General features: G+C 41.6%; 1 protein-coding gene across 2 annotated transcripts in view; it reads right to left on the bottom strand.

Annotated features, from left to right (window-relative positions):
• Nucleotides 1-12,658: 12,658 nt before the first annotated feature.
• Nucleotides 12,659-22,574, bottom strand: part of LOC109902515 (RNA polymerase II elongation factor ELL) — a 42,154-nt gene continuing 32,238 nt past the window's right edge. For both annotated transcript variants that reach the window (XM_020498920.2, XM_020498921.2), the window contains 6 exons: nt 22,221-22,335; nt 20,278-20,878; nt 16,070-16,136; nt 15,782-15,953; nt 15,318-15,362; nt 12,659-15,224 (listed from right to left, as the gene is read on the bottom strand). In XM_020498920.2, coding sequence (XP_020354509.1) covers nt 15,105-15,224; nt 15,318-15,362; nt 15,782-15,953; nt 16,070-16,136; nt 20,278-20,878; nt 22,221-22,335 — 1,120 coding nt within the window. In that variant the 3' untranslated portion in view covers nt 12,659-15,104. The remainder of the gene's footprint in view (nt 15,225-15,317; nt 15,363-15,781; nt 15,954-16,069; nt 16,137-20,277; nt 20,879-22,220; nt 22,336-22,574) is intronic.

Raw genomic sequence — 22,574 nt, 5'->3', positions numbered from 1 at the left:
TGGGGCCTAGAACTAGCATCTCTGTTTTGTCAGAGTTTAAAAGTTTAAAAAAGATGCCATTCACTTCCTAATGTCTGAAACACAGGCTTCCAGGGTAGGCAATATAGGGGCTTCACCCCATGTTTCATTGAAAGGTACAGCTGTGTCATCCGCATAGCAGTGAAAGTTAACATTATGTTTCCGAATGACATCACCAAGAGGTAGTACTTATACTACCGTTCAAAATATGGGGTCGCTTAGAAATTCTTGTTTTTGAAAGAAAAGCACATTTCTTTGTCCATTTTTAAATAACATCAAATTGATTTGAAATACAGTGTAGACATTGTGAATCTTGTAAATGACTTGAAAATGGAAATGGCTTTTATTTTATATGGAATATCTAGAAAGGCGTACAGAGGCCCATTATCACCAAGTATCACTCCTGTGTTCCAATGGCACGTTGTGTTAGCTAATCCAAGTTTATCAGTTTATCAATTTTTGTTCTGATTAAAGAAGCAATAAAACAGTCCTTCTTTAGGCTAGTTGAGTATCTGGAGCATCAGCATTTGTGGGTTCGATTACAGGCTCTTCTTGTTCTGAGAAATTCGGAGAAATTAAGGCTATTCCATGAGAGAAATTGCCAAGAAACTGAAGATCTCGTAAAATGCTGTGTACTACTCCTTTCACAGAACAGGGCAAACTGGCTCTAACCAGAATAGAAAGAGGAGTGGGAGGCCCCGGTACACAGCTGAGCAAGAGGACAAGTACATTAGTGTCTATTTTGAGAAACAGATGCCTCAATCCTCATCTGACAGATTCATTAAATAGTACCCGCAAAACACCAGTCTCAACGTCAACAGTGAAGAGGCGACTCCGGGATGCTGGCCTTCTAGGCAGAATTGCAAAGAAAAAGCCATGTCTCAGACTGGCCAATAAAAATAAAAGATTAAGATGGGAAAAATAACACACTGGACAGAGGAACTCTTTCCTAGAAGGCCAGCATCCCGAAGCCTTCTCTTCACTGTTGACTTTGAAAATGGTGTTTTGTGGGTGCTATGTTCAACATTGGAGGGCCAAGCACAGGAAGTAGCTCTTTCAGTAGTTTAGTTGGAATAGGGTCCAGTATGCAGCTTGAAGGTTTAGAGGCCATAACTATTTTCATGAATGTGTGGATTTCATGAATGTGTCCATTGCAGGATAAAAAACCTGACTGTCTCCATTGCAGGATAAAAAAAACTTGAGTGTCTCCATTGATCCTATGACCTGGCAGTTTTGTGCAGACTCAAGACAACTGAGCTTTGGAGAAACATGCAGATTCAAAGAGGAGTCTAATTTGCTTTCTAATGATCATGATCTTTTAATCGAAGAAGTTCATGAAGTTCACTGCTGAAGTGAAAGCCATCCCTTCTCTTGGGGAATTCTGCTTTTTAGTTAGCTTTGCGACAGTATCGAAAATACATTTAGGATTGTTCTTATCCTCAATTAGGTTGGAAAAATAGGATGATCGAGCAACAGTAAGGACTCTTCGATATCGCACAGTACTGTCTTTCCAAGCTAGTCAGAAGACTTCCAGTTTGGTGGAGCTCCATTTCTGTTCCATTTTTACTGGAAGCTTGCTTCAGGGCTCGGGTATTTTCTATATACTAGGGAGCTAGTTTTTGTTTTTAGGGGTGCGACTGCATCTATGGTATTACCAGTGGCGACCCATCATTCAGGGCAGGTGGGGCTAAACTGCCTGTTTTGCATGTTATTTTGGCATTCATGTGTCACATATCAGTTTGCAAACAATAAAAAATACAAACATGGTCTAATTTTTGTTTTCCTACCCCATCCCCATACTGTTTTTATTTATTTACTTTTCTGCTCTTTTGCACACCAATATCTCTACCTGTACATGACCATCTGATCATTTATCACTCCAGTGTTATTAATCTGCAAAATTGTAATTATTCGCCTACCTCCTCATGCCTTTTGCACACAATGTATATAGACTCCCCTTTTTTTCTACTGTGTTATTGACTTGTTAATTGTTTACTCCATGTGTAACTCTGTGTTGTCTGTTCACACTGCTATGCTTTATCTTGGCCAGGTCGCAGTTGCAAATGAGAACTTGTTCTCAACTAGCCTACCTGGTTAAATAAAGGTTAAATATATATATATATATTTTTTTTAACATTGGAAGTGCCCATCCAAGAAGGCTCGAGGTCATTGGCCACAGATGCCGTCAAATCACGATATATCTACAGTAGCTTTGATTGGACTGATCATGTCAACATCATACTTTCAAAATGATCAAACTAGCAGTCATCATCATGAGTCAAGTCCGACAATCTACTGGCAAATCCTTTTTAATCCTTGTCATATGAAGAGAAATTATAGATAAAATGTATCGGTGCTCATCGGCCATTGGACATAAACATTACACAACAAGTTGGAAATCGCAAATTCACCTTTCATTCACCTCAATTGTCAGTAGAAACCACATTTGTTTAAGCAAGTCAGCCATATCAGCTATGTTTTTTTAAAGGCAGTAAATGAGGCTGAATTAACTATTTCACTGCCAGATAGCCAGGTGTAGCAGTGGTATGTTGGGCCAGCGTTATGTAGGCCCTAACAGTTTGTGGTTACCGTTTGTCACAGTTATAGTGCAATTCATGTATTGTTTAGTGTTGTGTAGTGGCTTTGCTGGCATACTTCAATTTTTTGGGGGCCCACCAAGATTTTTATGCGAAACAAAATCACCGCTAGGTGTTACGCAAGATTCAATTTAGATCTTCAGTTAGGTGGTTAAACGATGTTGGTACTCCAACATCCTTTGGTAGGTGGAGGGGAGTCTGGAAGGGAATCTAGGAATCTTTGGGTTGTCTGAGAATTTCTAGCACGGCTTTTGATGATCGTTGATTGGGGTCTGAGCAGATAATTTTTTGCGATGCAAATGTAAAAATGGTGGTCCGATAGTCCAGGATTATGAGGAGAAACATTAAGATCCACAATATATATTCCACGGGACAAAACTAGATCCAGGGTATGACTGTGGCAATGAGTAAGTCCGGAGACATGTTGGACAAACCCCAGAGTCGATGGCTCCGAAAGCCTTTGAGTGGGTCTGTGGACTTTTCCATATGACTATTGAAGTCACCAAAAATGTATATTATCTGCCATAACTAAACTCAGCAAAAAAAGAAATGTCCCTTTTTCAGGACCCTGTCTTTTGAAGATAATTCGTAAAAATCCAAATAACTTCACAGACCTTCATTGTAAAGGGTTTAAACTCTGTTTCCCATGCTTGTTCAATGAACCATAAACAATTAATGAACATGCACCTCTGGAACGGACGTTAAGACACTAAAAGCTTAGAGACGGTAGGCAATTAAGGTCACAGTTATGAAAACTTAAGACAGTAAAGAGGCCTTTCTACTGACTCTGAAAAACACCAAACGAGAGATGCCCAGGGTCCCTGCTCATCTGCGTGAACGTGCCTTAGGCATGCTGCAAATAAATTGCAAAGTCCGTACTGTGAGATGCCTAAGACAGCGCTACAGGGAGACAGGACGGACAGCTGATCGTCCTCGCAGTGGCAGACCACGTGTAACAACACTTGCACAGGATCGGTACATCCAAACATCACACCTGCGGGACAGGTACAGGATGGCAACAACTGCCCAAGTTACACCAGGAACGCACAATCCCTCCATCAGTGCTCAGACTGTCCGCAATAGGCTGAGAGAGGCTGGACTGAGGGCTTGTAGGCCTGTTGTAAGGCAGGTCCTCACCAGACATCACCGGCAACAACATTGCCTATGGGCACAAACCCACCGTCACTGGACCAGACAGGACTGGCAAAAAGTGCTCTTCATTGATGAGTCGCTGTTTTGTCTCACCAGAGGCGATGGTCGGATTTGCGTTTATCTTTGAAGGAATGAGCGTTACACCGAGGCCTGTACTCTGGAGCGGGATCGATTTGGAGGTGGGGGGTCTGTCGTGGTCTGGGGCGGTGTGTCGCAGCATCATCGGATTGAGCTTGTTGTCATTGCAGGCAATCTCTTTTTGCTGAGTTTACAAGTTCTGATGGGAACTCGATGAGGAACACTGTATACGGCCCACGGGGCCTGTAAACAGCAGCTATACAAAGTGATTGAGTAGGCTGCATAGATTATGACTAGAAGCTCAAAGGACAGTCATTTATTTGATTTTTTTGTACATTTTATTTGCTGTCGTAAATGTTAGCAACACATCCGCCTTCGCGGGATGCGTGGGGATATGGTCACTGTTGTAAACAGGCAGAGAGGCCTCATTTAACACAGTAAATTCATCAGGCTTGAACCATGTTTCAGTCAGGCCAATCACATGAACAGTGATTTGTTTATTGACTATGACTGCCTCACAGTCTCTTTCAATAATGACAGGAATGGAAGAGGTCTTTTTTCCAGTGAGATTGCTAAGGCGAACACCACCATGTTTTTGTTTTGCCCAATCTAGATTGAGGCACAGACACGGTCTCAATGGGGATAGCTGAGCTGACTACACCGACTGTGTTAGTGGCAGACTCCATTAAGCTCCATTAGGCTGGCTAACAGCCTGCTGCCTGGCCTGCACCCGATCTCATTGTGGTGTAAGAGCCCTGTCTATGTCGATAGATAAGATGAGAGCACTCCAGCTAGGATGGAGTCCGTCACTCCTCAGCAGGCCAGGCTTGATGGTTCCAGAAAGAGGACCAATTATCAAAAGAAAATCTATTTTGGGAGGGGCAGAAAACAGTTTAACCAGGGATTGAGTTGTGAGACTCTGCTGTAGAGCTCATCACTCCCCCTAATTGGGAGGGGGTCAGAGACAATTACTCGATGCCGACACATCTTTCTAGCTAATTTACATGCTGAAGCTATGTTGCACATGGTGACCTATGACTATCATCCTAACATTGTTGGTGCCGACGTGGATTACAATATCCCTATACTCTCTACGCTTGCCAGTTTTAGCCTTAGCCAGCACCCTCTTCAGATGAACCTTTACGTTGGTAGCACTGCCCCCTGGTAAACAGTGTAAGATCACTGGATAATTATTTTTAAGTCTAATATTGTGGGTAATGGAGTCACCAATGACTAAGATTTTCAATTTGTCAGAGCTAATGGTGGGAGGCTTCTGTGGGTCAGACCACGTAACAGGTGAAGGAGAGACCTGAGAAGGCTCGGCCTCTGACTCTTTTCTGAATGGGGACAACCAGTTGAAAGTTTTTGTCGGCTGAATGACCAACATCGGTTGAGCATGCTGACAAGTATTTCTTTCCAGAAGCATTGAGAAAATTGTCCGGCTGCAGGCACTATGCAGGGGGATTTATATTACTATCTGTACTTACTGGTGGCACAGACTTTCATTCTTTCTTGCACTTGCATAACGATTGCATCTGAAGGTCACTCCAAAATGGGCAGTTTTGTCACAACACAATGCCACAGAATTGAATATGGTCTCTTCCATAAGCCGCCTCCGTTTTAGAGAATTTGGCAGTACATCCAAAAGGCCTTATAAACCACAGACCACGTGTCCCATGCCAGCCGAGGACCTCCACATCCGGCTGCTTCACTTGTTGGACCCGGACAGCTGATGAAACTGTGGGGTTGCACAACCAATCAATCAAATTTATTTATGAAGCCCTTCTTACATGAGAATTTCTTCACAACCTGTCAGAAAGTGTCTCAGGGAAGCTCATCTGCATGCTCATCGTCCTCACCAGGGTCTTGACCTGACTGCAGTTAGGCATTGTAATCGACTTTAGTTGGCAAATGCTCACCTTCGATGGCCGCTGGAGAAGTGTGCTCTTCACGGATGAATACCGGTTTCAAATGTACCGGGCAGATGGCAGACAGCATGTATGGGTGAGCGTTCTTCTGATAATGTTATGAACAGAGTGCCCCATGGTGGCGGTGGGGTTACGGTATGGGGAGGCATAAGCTATGGACAACAAACACAATTGCAATTTGAATGCAGAGATACCGTGACAAAATCCAGAGGCCCATTGTCATGCCATTCACCTTTCAGCATGATAATGCACAGCGCCATGTCCCAATGATCTGAACACTATTCCTGGAAGCTGAACATGTCCCACTTCTTCCATGTCCTGCATGCTCAGACATGTCACCTATTGAGCATGTTTGGGATGCTCTTGATCGTGTACGAAATCATGTTCCAGTTCCCGCCAATATCCAGCATCTTTGCACAGCCATTGAAGAGGAGTGGGACAGCATTCCACAGGCCACAATCATCAGCCTAAACAAACCCTGTGCAAAGGATGTCCAGCTGCATGAGGCAAATGGTGGTCACACCAGATATAGACTGTTCTGATCAAAACTAAGAGAAACTTCAGTCCCGGTGACCTTGTCGTCATCGTCGATGACACCGCCCCAAGGCACTCTTGGCTAATGGGGTGTGTGGTGGAGGCTTTGCCGTGGGCCAATAGTCTTGTCCGGAGCATCATGGTTAAGACCAAGACGAAGACCAATAAACTCTGTCTGCTCCTTGAGGCGGAAGAGTGAGACACACACACACAGTGCTCCATCTTTGAATCATGTGCACCTCTGATTCGTTGATGTCGTACTCTTACATTTTTGGACGTCAAATGTTTACATTTTTGGGAAGTTACACCTGAACACTTCAACTCAGACAGATCTATGGACTCTTTTCCTATATGGGACCTTGTATATAGCTATGAACTGTAATAGTGATCTGGTATAGAATGTTTTGTGTATTGGCTCTACGTTTGAATATTAAGTCATTGTTGTGCATTCAGTGCAGTCAACAATTAGGGGCCGGTATGTTAGAGCCGATTTGGACATATTTGTATAAAAGACAGAACATACAGAGCTCCATGTACGTTTGTGTAAATATATTAAATATGAATGTACATTATGAAATATTAGGTACATACCTTTATGATTTATATTTACCTGATTGAGATATATTCATTTGTTGTTAGTTTTTGGCCCCCCCTCTTGCTCATTCATTGTACTGTGGTAAGTGTGTTAGGATAAAGGCAGGAAGTTGGGCCTTCGGGGGGAGGAGTCCTAGCTAGATGTGGGTATAGTCTTTTGACCATACAGACATACAGACATACAAACAGGTCATATTATGTATTTTCCATGTCAAGTAATCTCTGCTTTAAGTTGATTGGAGAATCATTTTTTTATTAGATGTGAATAAACCTTTTTGTTGCACCATATCCCTGGATCTCATTGAATGTTTTGGGAGTTTGGAAACCTTGAGTGTGGACTGTATGCATAAGAAACAACCCCTCTTCAGGCTAGAGCAGTGGCTATGGTAAAGAGGAAAGGAAGTCATTACACACGCCTCTACCCTTTTTCTTTTAAAGGTATCTGTGACCAACCGATGCATATCTGTATTCCCAGTCCAGAAATCTATAGATTAGGACCTAACGAATTCATTTCAATTGACTGATTTCCTGTAGCTCTCTGAAAAATCTTTGAAATTGTTGCATGTTTATTTTTGTTCAGTGTAGTTTTGCTCGTATTAAGTATGAGTTTTAAATCAGTAAGGGCTTCCTGCACTACTGCAAAATCGGACTGTAGCCTTGTCACAGCCAGGTCAGCAGTTTGAGTACATAAGTACGATACGCATATAATAATTATATATATTTTTTAAACAGATTGAGCAATATACATTTTATGTATAGTGAAAAGAGCAGGTCCTAGTATCTACCCCTGCGGAACACCTTTATGTACTTCAAGAAATTCTGACTTAAAACCATCAATCACAATGTGTTCTGTCACTAAGATGAACAGGTGTCAGAGTTCAGGCCAATCGAGGACAACTGTTATAATAAAATGGCATGATCAACAGTACTGTAGGCCTACAGTATTCACTATGGGACCTTCAGAAACCATTTCTTCTTTCAACCTTTTTGACAGCCTCTGCTTAAGACTCTCTGAACTGCCCTTACTTTGTTTCATGTTCTCTTCCACAGTTACAACACATTGCTCCTTGTTTATTCTCTTCTGCTAAACAGTCTCCATCATTATAATCTTTCCCACAGCTTGGCTTCTCCCATGTGCAGACACTCGCTACATGTCCAAACATTTTACAGCAGTTACATTGTAAAGGCCTGGATATAAAGGCTCCCACAAGATAGTAGACCTATCCCAGCTCCACTCGCGTAGGGAGACACTACGTATAAAAAAATTAAAAACAGGAAATACTTCATGCCATTTACCACACAATTTGTCCTTCGTGCATCAACAACTCCCGTTCGGATTTGGGAGAGGCGAAGGTCGAGAGCTATGCCTCCTCCAAAAACATGACCCCGCCAAGCCGCACTGCTTCTTGACACACTGCTCATTTAACCCTGAAGCCAGTGTTGGAGGAAACACCATACAGCTAGTGACCTCATGTCGAGACTCCAGAAATTACTCTTTTGACAGGTGCCCTGCTCCGTAGATCAAAGAAAATGCATAAATTTGGGTGAGACCCAACACACACCTTTTCTAATCCGCAGAAACACACAAAATGAAAACAAGCCCACTTCTCGTGATCTTCACCGATTTCACTTTACCCAAAGTGTTCTCCACCGTTTTAACTGCTTCAAACAGATTCACCAAGTCTGGCATACATTATTTAAATAAAAAACACACTCCTACCAGATATGGAGTATGAACAGATCTTGACATTTTCCACAGCAATTTGGCTCATTTTCCCATTTATTTTGTACCACAGTCAATTCATCCTTTTGCCACCCCCATCCGATGAACGTTCCACATCTGCTTCCGCTATACCATCCTCCCCATTGCTCCTTGCTTGCAATTAGGTTCCTTTTAAAAAGAACGTAGCGTTCCGTCACAACACACAGGATCAGGGTCTGAGTGTCACGACCAGTGTAGCTGGGTTTCCAGGGCTCTAATCCTGACGCCCAATTTTACTGCTCAGATTTGACTCTGAGCCTCACTGCTGTAATTTCAGTCAAGTAGAGGCTTAACTGAATGAACAACAAATACTGAATGTAAAATGACATTTTATTAAACAGTTTTGGGAACGGTCTCATTTCCGAGGGAAGATCCTCAGCCAGGTAAATGCATGTGGGGCTGCTGGCATCCAAACTGCCATGCTGGGTGAAGGGTTTTCCAATGACTGGCCTTAAGGTTATAGGTGGTGGGGTTGTCCAAAACTGTTGCTGATAATCAGCAAGTGAGAGAACAAAGGGTAAATTGACATACAAATACATCCCAAGATTTACTCCCATTGGTTGAGCTTGAGGAAGGTGAAAAATGCCAGAGTGAGCCCATAAGTTAGATAGCAAGCATGAGGAGCATTATTGTGCCGTGCTTAGGCTATAAGGTAAAAAGGTGAATGACATTCCGCACATGGGTAACAGGAAAAAGAAGAAACAAGATGCTATGCTGATGATACGTTTGTATTCATTCCCACTATGCCGATAGAATAGGAAACAAAGTTAATTGTTATTCTTACTGAAGTTAAATGAGTATTCAGACCAGCCTCTCTGTTGAACTTTCGTAAACTACATTGCATTTTACATTGTAGTTCAGTGTAAAGCCATCTGTCTACATTGGGATTTAACAACCCATCAGTGACTGAGAACTGTTATATTACAGCATTTCATCATGGGAGAGCCAACAGAGATACCGAGACCCAGTGATTTTGACCCTCAAGATATACTTGTCATAGGGAAGAGAATGATATTAATGCCCAATGACAGTGACCCGTTAGTTATTTGCAATATAATAATTCATTTTAAACAAGAATTTAACAAATTGTTGTTTCTTTTGCAGGATAATGAAGGTGAAAAGCGAAGAGGAAGAATGTGATCAACAGAAATAGTTGTGATAGTCACACTGAGAACAATACCCCAGTGAAACAGACCCGAAGGTCACTATGATGTTTCGGTGAAATTAGAATACTCAGGACACTTGTGTCACCGAGGAATCAGAAATTCCACATCATTGTAGTGCCACAACAAGAACCTCAAATGACAAATGTGACCTAGGTATACAGGACAACAGGATAGTTAGAATCAGAGAGTCACTGTAAAACTAAAACCTCAAAGGAAGACTTGGAACATTCAACAAATGCAGCAGGACAAAATGAGAGAGTAAAAGAGTGAGAACCAGAAATATAAGACGTGGAACTCCCAAGAAGTGCACGACAAAATGATAAATGATCTGGGAGAGAAATTCTTTACATTATGCAGAGATCACAGTAGCAATAGAAAATGAATGCTACTGTAAAACATTTTAATCCTGCTTATGGGCAATTTAGAACACACCCGTAGATTCCTTGTCAAAAAGTGTATGTTCTTTTGCATTATGTCCTGTAGGATCATCCGCAGATATATAGTGGAGAGATGCCATACGAGTGCTCAGTGTTACAAGCGCTTCATTTGAAATTCTGACCTCATCGAGCATAGACTGGTCCACTCTGACCAATGACCATACTCCTGTCCCATCTGTGGCAAAAGCTTCAAGCTGATGTTGACAAGCATCAGGTGGTGCATGAAGACATTCTTCCCTTCGTCTGTGCCTAGTGTGATAAAGGCTTCAAGCGGGCAGCCTGCCTGACAAAGCATCAGAAATTCCACAGAAGAACCCTTCGGGTGCACCATCTGTGGGTGCAACTTTAAATGGGAGGTGTCACTAAAGGACCATTTGCTTTTCCACAAGGGTGGGATGACCTTTGTCTGCCCAGAGGAGTGCTGTGGAGGGCGACTTCAGCCATCGCTCAACCTACCTGCAGCACTGTCGTACACACAAGAAGTATGAGGAGCACTCCTGCCAGTTCTGCAGCTGCGTATGCAGTGCTGAAGCATGAATGCACATACACTCAACAGCACGGGTCCGAAATCTAGTCTGGCTGATACCAAACTCGAAGTCTTCCTGACTTCAGAGTCTAGAAAGGGTCCTTGATGTTATAGGCACAATGCATCTAATGAAGAGGGCTGTGCTTTTTTGCTGATTGGTTCACTTGTGTCTTTCTCACTCCGGCACCCACATGGACAGCCATGCACATTTGTACATGTTTTTTTACATTCTTTGCTCCCACAGGGAAGTGGTGGATTTTAGGGGGGGGGGGGGTTAGGGTATAAGTGGTGGTTGCGAGGAAAGGGTGGTTGGATGGAGACATGTTGGATGGGTGGGGGAATGGGAGGCTCAGGATGGAAGCTCATTTTCGTTTCCAAATTAAAATGATCAACACTTTGTATTTATGTAATCTCCTCCTCCAACAGTGTTGAGTCTGTACATATGCATGGACCCGTTGTGTAATGATCAAATATGGAGGTGTGTAGAGGTCATTTAAATCAGCCAGATACACTCAAACATTACCTACTTTCCCAGATTAGGGTGGTGATCTGTACTTCTAATCTACAGAGCATATCTCAGCCCTATCTTTAGGACAGACAATTGAGAGGATTATGCCTTACTGACAGACCAATGAACACACAGGCAAAGCCCTTAATCTCTGGTGTAGTTATAAACATGTCAGGGGCTCTGTAGAGAGGCTGAATAGTGTGTGGTAGTGTTTGTTGAGTGGGAGGAGGGGGGGCAAGCCTGGAGTCCACCAGGAACAGGGCAAGCTGCCAAACTGAACTCACTGACACCCCTCCAGCTCCCTGAGCTGAGGCCAACATTCGGACGGGAGCCAAAGGCAGCTTAGCCTGGCCAACTGGATAAATGTATGGATTTCTGAGATCTTTCACAGTGCGTCAGATTGCAGCCCTCCTGTTAGCCACACATAGCCATCTTCTGCCCACACAGCCATGCCAATGCCTTTATTGGAGTCAAATTTCAAGTGTATCAGGCAGGAAAAGTAAACATTCCTGTGGGATAGAATGAAGCTCAACAGAACCAGAAATACACAGCATACATATGGCCTATGGAATGGTATTCTGAGACGTACATGATAGTGCTTTCCTGGGCTTTACCAACCGATATTGAAGAGATAGATTTTTGTGGTAACGGAACCTCTCACACTAATGTAGCCTCAGTGTTCGCTCCAAGGCCAAATAGCATTGTTGCTGCACATAGAAGCTTTCTCCTGATTGATAGTCATGGACACAAACTGCAATCAAAAAACAAAGTACTGCTGCCCCCAAGAGGATTGTGAGGCAATACATCCAGTTTCACAGTTGACGTCAATACTGTACTGTCTCAATATCTCTACATGCCATGATGTTGCTTCTTTACAATGGTTTTCATATCAAGGACAGGTGAGACAAGATACAATGGAGCTAAACAAATTCAGATACTATTGTTTAGTCAATAGAAAAGTAAAATGTCTGACACAATTTCTTATCAGGCTCCAATGATTCATGTCCACAGGGCTAAATATAGGCTTCCTGGCAAATTATCATGGGGAAATCATATTTAGAAATGGGGCAGGAAACAGTACAATTATCAGTAAAACAACTGACGACCCTGGGCAATTAAGGTACTAGGAAGGAGGAACAATTTAGAACCAAAGGAACTGCTATAGAAAGTAACCCCTTTCCTGTATTCAGTAAAATCTCAAGCTATGACTGAAAAGGGATAAGGAAAATCATGATCACGAATGTTTAGAATTTGACAGTTGTAATATTTAACTCTTCCCTCAAATTCAAATGTGTGGTTTGTGTGTTTCAAATGCGATACAATCAAAAGTGCAATAACCACCTCAGAATGACCCAAAATAAGGATTTGAAAGAATTTTATTGAAATATGTCAATTCCAGACCTAATCCCTTATGGTTTCAAAAAGCGTGCTTTGGGTTTAAGTGCCAATATCCCAGACTCTCCTCCGAAGCCATTTCTAGTCATATGAAAACCTATACAACAGGTCATTTGGCACATTCAACTCATACCATAGTGTTCTGTACTGGCAATTCATACTAAAAACAACTTAGCTCCATATCTGAGCAAATAAATGCCGTAACCATCTTTATTGATGAGAAATGTATACAGTAATCCTTTCAGAATGTCACTATAAAAACAACTCACTCCGAGATGAAAAGTCACTTATTCAAAGGGTTCCACGGTACTGGGTGATGCTGAGAATTGATTCTGGTCACAAAACATTCAATCCAGGGGCAATCTCAAATCGGCCCCAATAATCAGCATTGTGATAAATGAATCTCTGAGCATTGGCCATGTTTGGATTTCAGGAGGTGATGATACATTACATTGAAACATCTGAGCGCATAGATATCCCATTTGAAGTGAATAAGAGCCCCCTCTCACGTCGTAAAGACTTTAAATTTCATAGGGCAAATGTCAACTAAAGCAACAATTCTTTGTCAATGGTAAGTAGAACATAATCAAATGATTTTGCTGTTTGCTCGATTCATGGGAGAGCATTATTTTGCTATTAATGCTAGTCATAAATAGTTACCATAGAGGTTTTATCAGGCCTTTGCTTGGATTTGTATTTCCTTAGGAAGCGGTTTTAAGTAAAGATACAAATACTGGTCATTGTAACATTCATAAAGCACAAACTCTGATGGACAAAGGAAAACGTCTCATTTGGACAAAACCCAGGTAAGAGTAACAAGATTAACTATTTATCATATTCACGTAGAAAGGTTGATCAGAAAGGCATTAGTTGACTAGACCAAAATTTACTGAACAGTGATTTCGGGAGAGCTCAGTGACAGATTCCAAAAACATTACAGCGTTCCTGATCATTTCAGGAGTTCAGGACACAAAAGATCTGGAATACTTTAGCCTGGCAGATACAAAGATAAGTCATCCACTCCATTTGGAAGATAGGCGAGGCGAGGCTGGTCTTGGGTTAACAGTCGTGACAATCATGTAGATGAACAAGTACTAGATATAGGAAATAAGAGCCAATTACTTGCATGAATTAGAGGGGAATTATAGGGGGGAATTATACTACCAATATATTCAAGTACACTTTAAAACAGTCGCAAAGAAAATGGTAAAAGCTGCTGCATGGGGTATACTAATAGTGTATCTTCCAACTTGTGATTAAACAGACCACGTTAGGTCAAAGCACAGATTATTTCATCTTCCCTGTATGCATTAGTTGATAAAAATACAAGGATCCAAATTTGCCTGGTGTACATGGCAGTTGGTCTGGCAAATTGAGTCTGACATCATTGTGAACTGGCTTAACTGCATAGGGAAAACAACCTCGACCCATTGCATACAGGCATAGCCAAGAACCATCACCGTAACCACATGAAAAACAAATCAGAGCTTGCCCTGACTGGTGGTGAAAAAACACTTTCCCAGCTTGTGTTAACCCTTTAAATTCAGTAAGCTCCTATCACCTGAGGCTGCTCTTACATGATGTCCTTCTGGTTAAGACATTTGAACAATATGTAAGAAAAGCCAAGCAGAGGCACCTATGGCTGACTGGATTTTGTATAGCATTGTCTTTATTAAATTGATGGGGATAGGTGCATCTCTTTAAAAAGGAAAGAAAATAATGAACTGCAACAGATGGACAATTTGATTGCCAAGGCAGTTTTTGCATAAAATACTGACTAACATTCAAGATGTGAAGAAAAAAACAAAAGACACTGCTTTGTAGTACTGATATTGAGGAGTGTAAAATAACAGAACTTGTTACTCCTATAGAAGAACAAAAATTAAATAATAAATAAAAAAAACTGTAAAATAGAGTTTAGAACCATCCATTTCAATATATGGGGAAAAATGTGATACCATAATTCATTACATTTTATCTGTTCTCAAACAAACTATTTGCATTTGGCATAAGATCTGTCGACTCCATTTCAGTGTCACCACCACGGCCCAGTCTACAAACCAGGAAAGGCTGTTTGGAGATCTCCAAAGAATGTGTTTATTCCATTTCGAGAGATCTCTGTGCACTTAGGACAGAGTATGAGAAACAGCACGCAAAGCTTTTCCGGATGCAGTGTAGCTACACAGAGATCTGGCCAAACATGCCAGTGTCACATCTTCGAAAGAAAAAAACTAAAAGAAATGTGGTCTGCTTTGTCCTCACTAGTGCTTTTGGCCCCAATGAGGGGAATCATCCATCCCTTCATGGCATATTTAGGAATAATCCCTTCCTTCATGGCATCTTTAATAAGTTATTTTAGAGCTAACAGAATCCAGAGTTTTTCTTTCTTCGGTTTGCAGAGAGAAAATGTCAACCAGTCCAGTTTTGAAGTTGCTGTTGATCATACTTTGCTATAAGTTTCTTTATATGTGACAGTTTGCTGTGTAGATATTCACAGCGGTTCTTCTCTTGGCTATAGTTTGGATTCGTCTGTGAAGGAAAGTTAAAAAAAAAAATCAGTGTTTGTTGAAAAATGACCTGAGCAGCTTTATGAGAAACAAAATCGTCAGATGCAAAGATTACCTTTTTTATTTTACGATATTCTTGGAGTATCTGGTTGTGGATTGTCTAAAAGAAAAGACAAAATGGCAAAACAATTAATAAACGTGTCAATCAGTGATTGTCAGAACATCAACACCATATTGAATCCTGAAGTTGAACATTGGAATAATAATAACCATATTGAATCCTGAAGTTGAACATTGGAATAATAATAACACCATATTGAATCCTGAAGTTGAACATTGGAATAATAATAACACCAAATTGAATCCTGAAGTTGAACATTGGAATAATAACAACACCATATTGAATCCTGAAGTTGAACATTGGAATAATAACAACACCATATTGAATCCTGAATTTGAACATTGGAATAATAATAACACCATATTGAATCCTGAAGTTGAACATTGGAACAATAACACCATATTGCAGCTTAGGTAGAACTGTAGACAGTATGCGTCAGTGGGCCAAAGGGGTCGTACCTTGTACTTGTCTGTGCCTTGTTGGAGCTGCTTAAGCTCAGTGTCGAGCACAGTGAACTGCCGGGTGATGCCCTCTATCCGAGCGTGGAGGCCCCGGTACTCACTATATTCAGTATTAAAGTAATTCTTGTATGTTTGACGCTGCTCGGAAGAGCCAATCACTGTATACTCCCTGATCAGAAAGAGGAAACAGAATGTAGAACTAAGAGTGGAGTACTTCAATGAAATAGCTTTCAATTGCACAATTTCCTAATATATGTGGTTTATTAAGAGGTAGGAAGTGCTTACAATAAATAGTCTGACATCTCAGTCGATGACGAAGGAACACTGGTGTTGTTGCACATTCCATTGACATCTGAAAGGAAGCACAAGGTTACTTTGTAAGGAAGTTGAACAATATATCGATTCTATGACTCCAAGTAAAACCTTTTTGGCTAGGTAGTTAATATTAGCTACAGCTAGTCTACTGTACCTGTGACAAAGCTTAGGTGTTTCTCCTCCTATAGTTTGTCCTCAAATATTTAAAAAATGGTGAGCCTACATGTTCAGCACTTTCACTGATCAAAACTCGTTTTATGGCCCGCTTGTTCATCTGCAGCCGACAGTAAGCAATATTTTAGGAACATCAAATTGCGCTAAAATTGAAGAATCGAATAGCGATACATATCATATCTGCTCTTAAGTATCGTGATAATATATTGTGAGGTCCCTCGCAATTCCCAGCCCTACTTTCTTAATTGAAGCCAATAAACAAACTGATCAATTAGGGCTTCCATTCAGACTGCAGTAATATACAGTACCAGTCAAAAGTATGGACACCTACTCAAGGGTTCGTTACTTTTGACTATTCTACATTGTAGAATAACAGTGAAGACATCTAAAAACTATGAAATCATGTAGTAACCAAAAAGTGTTACATTTAAATATTTTTTATTTGAGATTATTCAAAGTAGCCACCCTTTGCCTTGACAGCTTTGCACACTTGGAATTCTCTCAAACAGCTTCACCTGGAATGTTTTTCCAACAGTGTTGGAGTTCCCGCATATGCTGAGCACTTGTTGGCTGCGTTTCCTTCACTCTGCGGTCCAACTCATCCCAAACCATCTCAATTGGGTTGAGATCGGGTGATTGTGGAGGCCAGGTCATCTGATGCAGCACTCCATCACTCTCCTTCTTGGTCAAATAGCCCTTACATAGCCTGGAGGTGTGTTGGGTCATTGTCCTGTGGAAAAACAAAATGATAGCCCCACTAAGCCATAACCAGATGGGATGGCGTATCACTGCAGAATGCGGTGGTAGCTACGCTGGTTAAGCGTGCCCTTGAATTCTAAATAAATCAGTGTCACCAGTAAAGCACCACCGCACCACCTCCTCCATGCTTCACCTTGGGAACCACACATGCAAAGATCATCCATTCACCTACTTTGCGTTTCACAGACGCAGCGGATAGAACCAGAAATCTCAAATTTGGACTCAGACCAAAGGACAGATTTCCACCGGTCTAATGTCCATAACTCATATTTCTTGGCCCAAACAAGTCTTCTTTTTGATGTCCTTTAGTAATGATTTCTTTGCAAAAATTTGACCATGAAGGCCTGATTCACTCAGTCTCCTCTAAACAGCTGATGTGTCTGTTTCTTGAACTCTGAAGCATTTATTTGGGCTGCAATTTCTGGGGCTGCTAACTAATGAACTTAATCTCTGCAACAGAAGTAACCCCAGGTCTTCCTTTCTTGTGGCGATCCTCACGAGCCAGTTTCATCATAGCGCTTGATGGTTTTTGCAACTGCGCTTGAAGAAACTTTCAAATCTGTTAATTTTCCCGGATTGACATGTTTTAAAGTAACGGACTGTCATTTCTTTTTGCTTATTTGAGCGGTCATAATATGGACTTGGTCTTTTACCAAATAGGGCAATCTTCTGTATACCACCCCTACCTTATCACAACACAACTGATTGGCTCAAACGATTGGCTCAAAAATAAATACCACAAATACCACAGCTGGTTAACTTCTTGCGTCGAGCCATCCTGGATCCGGGATCGTGAATACACCCTCAAGCTCATTACCATAACGCAACATTAACTATTCATGAAAATCGCAAATGAAATGAAATTAATATGCTAGCTCTCAAGCGTAGCCTTTTGTTAACACTGTCATCTCAGATTTTCAAAATATGCTTCTCAACCATAGCAAAACAAGCATTTGTGTAACAGCTAGCCCAGCTAGCGTAGCATTTAGCGTTAGCAGGCAACATTTTCGCAAAAATCAGAAAATCATTCAAATAAAATCATTACCTTTGAAGAACTTCAGATGTTTTCAATGAGGAGACTCTCAGATAGCAAATGCTCAGTTTTTCCTGAAAGATGATTTGTTTAGGAGAAATTGCTCCGTTTGGTGCGTCACGTTTGGCTACCAAAAAAAAAAAACGAAGATTCAGTCTTCAAAACGCTGAACTTTTTCCCAAATTAACTCCATAATATCGACTGAAACATGGTAAACGTTGTTTAGAATCAATCCTCAAGGTGTTTCACATATCTCTTCATGGTATATCGTTCGTTGAAAGCCTCCGCTCTCCTCTCAATCACTGGATGACTGCGTGCAGCTTGTAGATTACGCACCAATTTAGACAAAGGACACCGGGCGGGACCCCTGGTAAATGTAGTCTCTTATGGCCAATCTTCCAATGATATGCCTACAAATACATCACAATGCTGCAGACAACTTGGAGAAACGATAGAAACTGCAGGCTCATTCCCGGCGCATTCACAGCCATATGAGGAGACAATGGAAAACAGAGCTTCAAAAATTCTGCCCATTTCCTGGTTGAAGTTTCATCTTGGTTTCGCCTGTAGCATGAGTTCTGTGGCACTAACAGATAATATCTTTGCAGTTTTGGAAACCTTAGTGTTTTCTTTCCAAAGCTGCCAATTATATGCATAGTCGAGCATCTTTTCGTGACAAAATATTGCGCTTAAAACGGGTACGTTTTTTAAACCATAAATTAAAAGAGCACCCCCTATATCCAAGAAGTTAACCTGTTGAGTGTACTGTTGAGTGTAGGGGGCAGTATGATGATGTTTGGATGAAAAACTTACCCAAAAGAAATTACCTATTTCTCAGGCCCAGAATATTAATATAATTGTCAAATTAGAAAACTAAAGTTTCCAAAACTGTCAAAATATTGTCTGAGTATAACAGATCTGATATTGCAGGCGAAAACCTGAGGAAAATCCAACCCGGAAGTGCTGTTTTTCCTGAAAGATTTCTGTTCCATTGCCTGCCTTCGCTCCATTTAAAGGGATACCAACCAGATTCAGTTTCCTATGGCTTCCACATGTTGTGAACAGTCTTTAGACAGTTTCAGGCTATTATTTTGAAAAACGAGTGAGAAAGATCACATTGAGTTGTTGGATGGCTGGGTGCCAGCAGCATTTTCCATGTGCAACAGCTTGGAGCAGCCATTTTCTCTCTCTCCTATTGAAGAAGCTATCGTCCGGTTGAAATATTATAGATTATTTATTGTAAAAACAACCTGAGGATTGATTATAAAAACGTTTGACATGTTTCTACGAACTTTACGGATACTATTTGGAATTTGTCTGCCCGGTCGTGACCGCTTTGTGCCTGTGGATTTCTGAACATACCTCCATTTGGTTGGCGCGTTATGTTGGATATAAAATAATCTTTATGGAACAAAAAGGAACATTTATTGTTTAACTGGGAGTCTCGTGAGTGCAAACATCCGAAGATCAAAAGGTAAGAGATTCATTTTATTGCTTTTCTGACTTCCGTGACCAATCTACTTGGCTGCTAGCTGTTTGTAATGCTTTGTCTGCTGAGAGAGATGTCCTTACATAAACACTTGGTATGGTTTCGCTGAAAAGCTTTTTTGAAATCTGACACGCCAGGTAGTTTAACAAGCTAAATTGCGTTTTGCTATATTGCACTTGTGATAAATGAAATAATGTTAGTAATTTAATTTGAATTTGGCGGTCTGCAATTCAGCGGATGTTGACGAAAATGATCCCGCTAACAGGATGGGTGCATCAAGAAGTTGAGAATGCCAAAAGTGTGCAAAGCTGTCATCAAGGCAAAGGGTGGCTACTTTGAAGAATCTCAAATATAAATATTTTGATTTATTTAACACATGATTCCATATGTGTTATTTCATAGTTGAAGTGTTCACTATTATACATGTAGAAAACAGTGAAAATAAAGAATGTAGGTGTCTAAACGTTTGGACTGGTAGTGTAGGTATAGGATTCATTCATGCATTTTATCAATTAATTTAAAATTGGGACAGATGTTGAGTAGATGTCATCTTTCCATTTTGCAAAATGTCTCATTTATCACCAAGGTCGAAATTCATGAGATGGAATCATGCTTAACAGGTATCCCTTCTGCCAATCGTTTAGCTAATAGTGCAAAGCCAGACTTTTCTCTGTACGTTTATAGAGAGGATGAGATCCACACCATAGCTTGTACATGTCTCACCTGTGCTGCTGTGTGGAATACTACTGCTCTTCAGGTTCTCAGGGCTGGAGGTGATGTCACAGGCTTTTCTTGGCTCAGGAACACGCTCCTCTGCTCCTTTCCTCTCCTTCTCTCTCGCTCTCCCCCTCCCTTCCCTCTCTTTGGACTTTTCCTTGTCTTTGTGTTTTTTGGACTTCTTCTTGGACTTGCCGTGCAGGGAGGGCAAGGTGCTCTTGCTCTGGGGCCCATCGAGGCCGGTGTGTCCGAGGGACGAGAGGCCCAGGGTTGGTACAGACAGCACTGCGGGCCCAGAGAAGACTGGTGGCTGGCTCAGTCTCTCTGCTACAGCGGCCTCTTGGCCCTCACAGTCCCGGCCATTGTGGCTGGAGTCGTTACTAACGTCGGAGAGTGGGTCGAAGGGCCGGTGGATGTCAAGTAGGGGGAGCTGGGAGCTGGACGTCACACCTTCAACCGCTGGCGCCACAACCACTGCCCCACTCCCCTCCTTTCCATTGGACGAACTCGGCTTGCCATTTATTGGCACCGCTGTTTTGTTAGCCATGTGTGATATCCTGGGCTTTTTGTTGGCCAGAGGATCGATGAAATCTGAAGCAGGTCGTTTCTGGCATAAACAGAGTTTAAGGCAGAAAATTTAAAATGGACTCACTTCAACTAAGGATTCAAAGAAAAAACATGAGCAGATAACTATCACTGACAGATTAAGATAAAGAATATCTACTAAAATCCTGAGTATGAACTTTAAGCTCGTGCTGGTGTGAAGCAGAGAAGGTCAGAGTGAAAGGGATCTCTCAGCCACATTGGGAGTATGATGACTAGGGATGGGCATTTCACTATTCAAATAATCTCAATGACATTTCTTTCCAGATAGCAGGATAGTCCCCCCAAACACATGCTTTTCTCTTGACCAGAATGACAAATGCATATGGCAGAAGTAAACAGCAGACACTGCTTTTCTGTAGTTTTTCCACTAAAAGCAACAGTCAAAGAGAAGTCTGATTTTCACCTTGATTGGGCTTATTCAGTCACAAAAAAGGTGTTTTGCAATGATCTGTGTCAGGTCTTGTGGAAACTGTTAGGTGTGTGCCTTTACCATTTGAAGTGGGGAAAATATAATACCAATGTCAGGGCAGACTGGAGTAGAGGGCTAAATGCACAGCAGGAGCTCAACAGTTATAAAACTACATTCAAAAGTTTGCTATATTAGATTAAGTATTTCAAATGTCATGGTATATCCTTGTGGGTAATATCACAAGGATAACATAATTGCATTTATAACAAAGCTTTTTCAGTGTCAAAATAGGCCTCAAAAGAAAAGATCTGCAAAAATGAACACCCTCTCAAGTAAGAGAATACTAACGTCTGTTCAGATATCTGGAAAACAATGCCCATCCCCAAGGATGACCATCCCCTTTCCACACAATGCATCGTACTGTACTACTAACAGACTACATTTGACCCAACCTACACTAACAACTTTGGAAGTGGCTGACCTAATCACAGTGGAGCAGAAAGTACTTGGTTCTGAAATAACACTGGGTACAGTTTGGAGCCCTGTGGACCTTCACGGCTGCATAACCTGTTTAGTTTGGTAGAACTCCTCGAACTTCTCTCACCAAACCCAGACTGGCCACATAAACCCACTGAGGAGCAGTTGTGTATGTTTACAGCGAATGTTCCAAAACACCCTCTTTTCAATGAACACCAGAACCAACTGTATGTGTACGGAGGAGGGTGTGTACTTGCTAATGCTTAAGAAGGGAGGAAACAAAGGACATGCAGTGTCTCAGGAAAACTCAGAGGGGAGTCTGAGTAACCACAGTAACTCCTCTTAATGGGACCAAACAGTGGAAGGCCCTATGAGGACACTCTAAGGAGTGGGAAGTAAGTGGTTAAGGGGAGGAGCAGGGGCATGGAGATGCGAAGTAGAAGAAGAGATGGCTCACCTGCGATGGGGAGCTGCTAGCCAGCTCTTTGGGAGGGCTCACTGGGAGTGGGACCTCAGCTGGAGGAGCCACTGTGGTGGTGCTTGGAGTCTGACACTGGGCCTGACACATTTTCCTAAAAAAAAACAAGTCAGAAGCTGAGTCACCACAGACATAAATAATACATTGCGTGAGCCCAATTCAGACATTCATTATTTTGGAAAAACTTCCTGAGTTCAGGTTAAATCTAGTGCACAAGTACATTCATTGAGTTGGCAAGTCTGCCATAGAACTAGTTACGAGTCAGTGTTTTCAAAGCACCAACTCAAAGGTAAATTCTCTACATTTTTTTATTGCCTTAGATTTGTGTGCGTT

This window comes from Oncorhynchus kisutch, linkage group LG13 (assembly GCF_002021735.2).
Source record: "Oncorhynchus kisutch isolate 150728-3 linkage group LG13, Okis_V2, whole genome shotgun sequence".
NCBI classification, from domain to species: Eukaryota; Metazoa; Chordata; class Actinopteri; order Salmoniformes; family Salmonidae; genus Oncorhynchus; species Oncorhynchus kisutch.
This window is presented reverse-complemented; position numbering and strand designations above follow the sequence as displayed.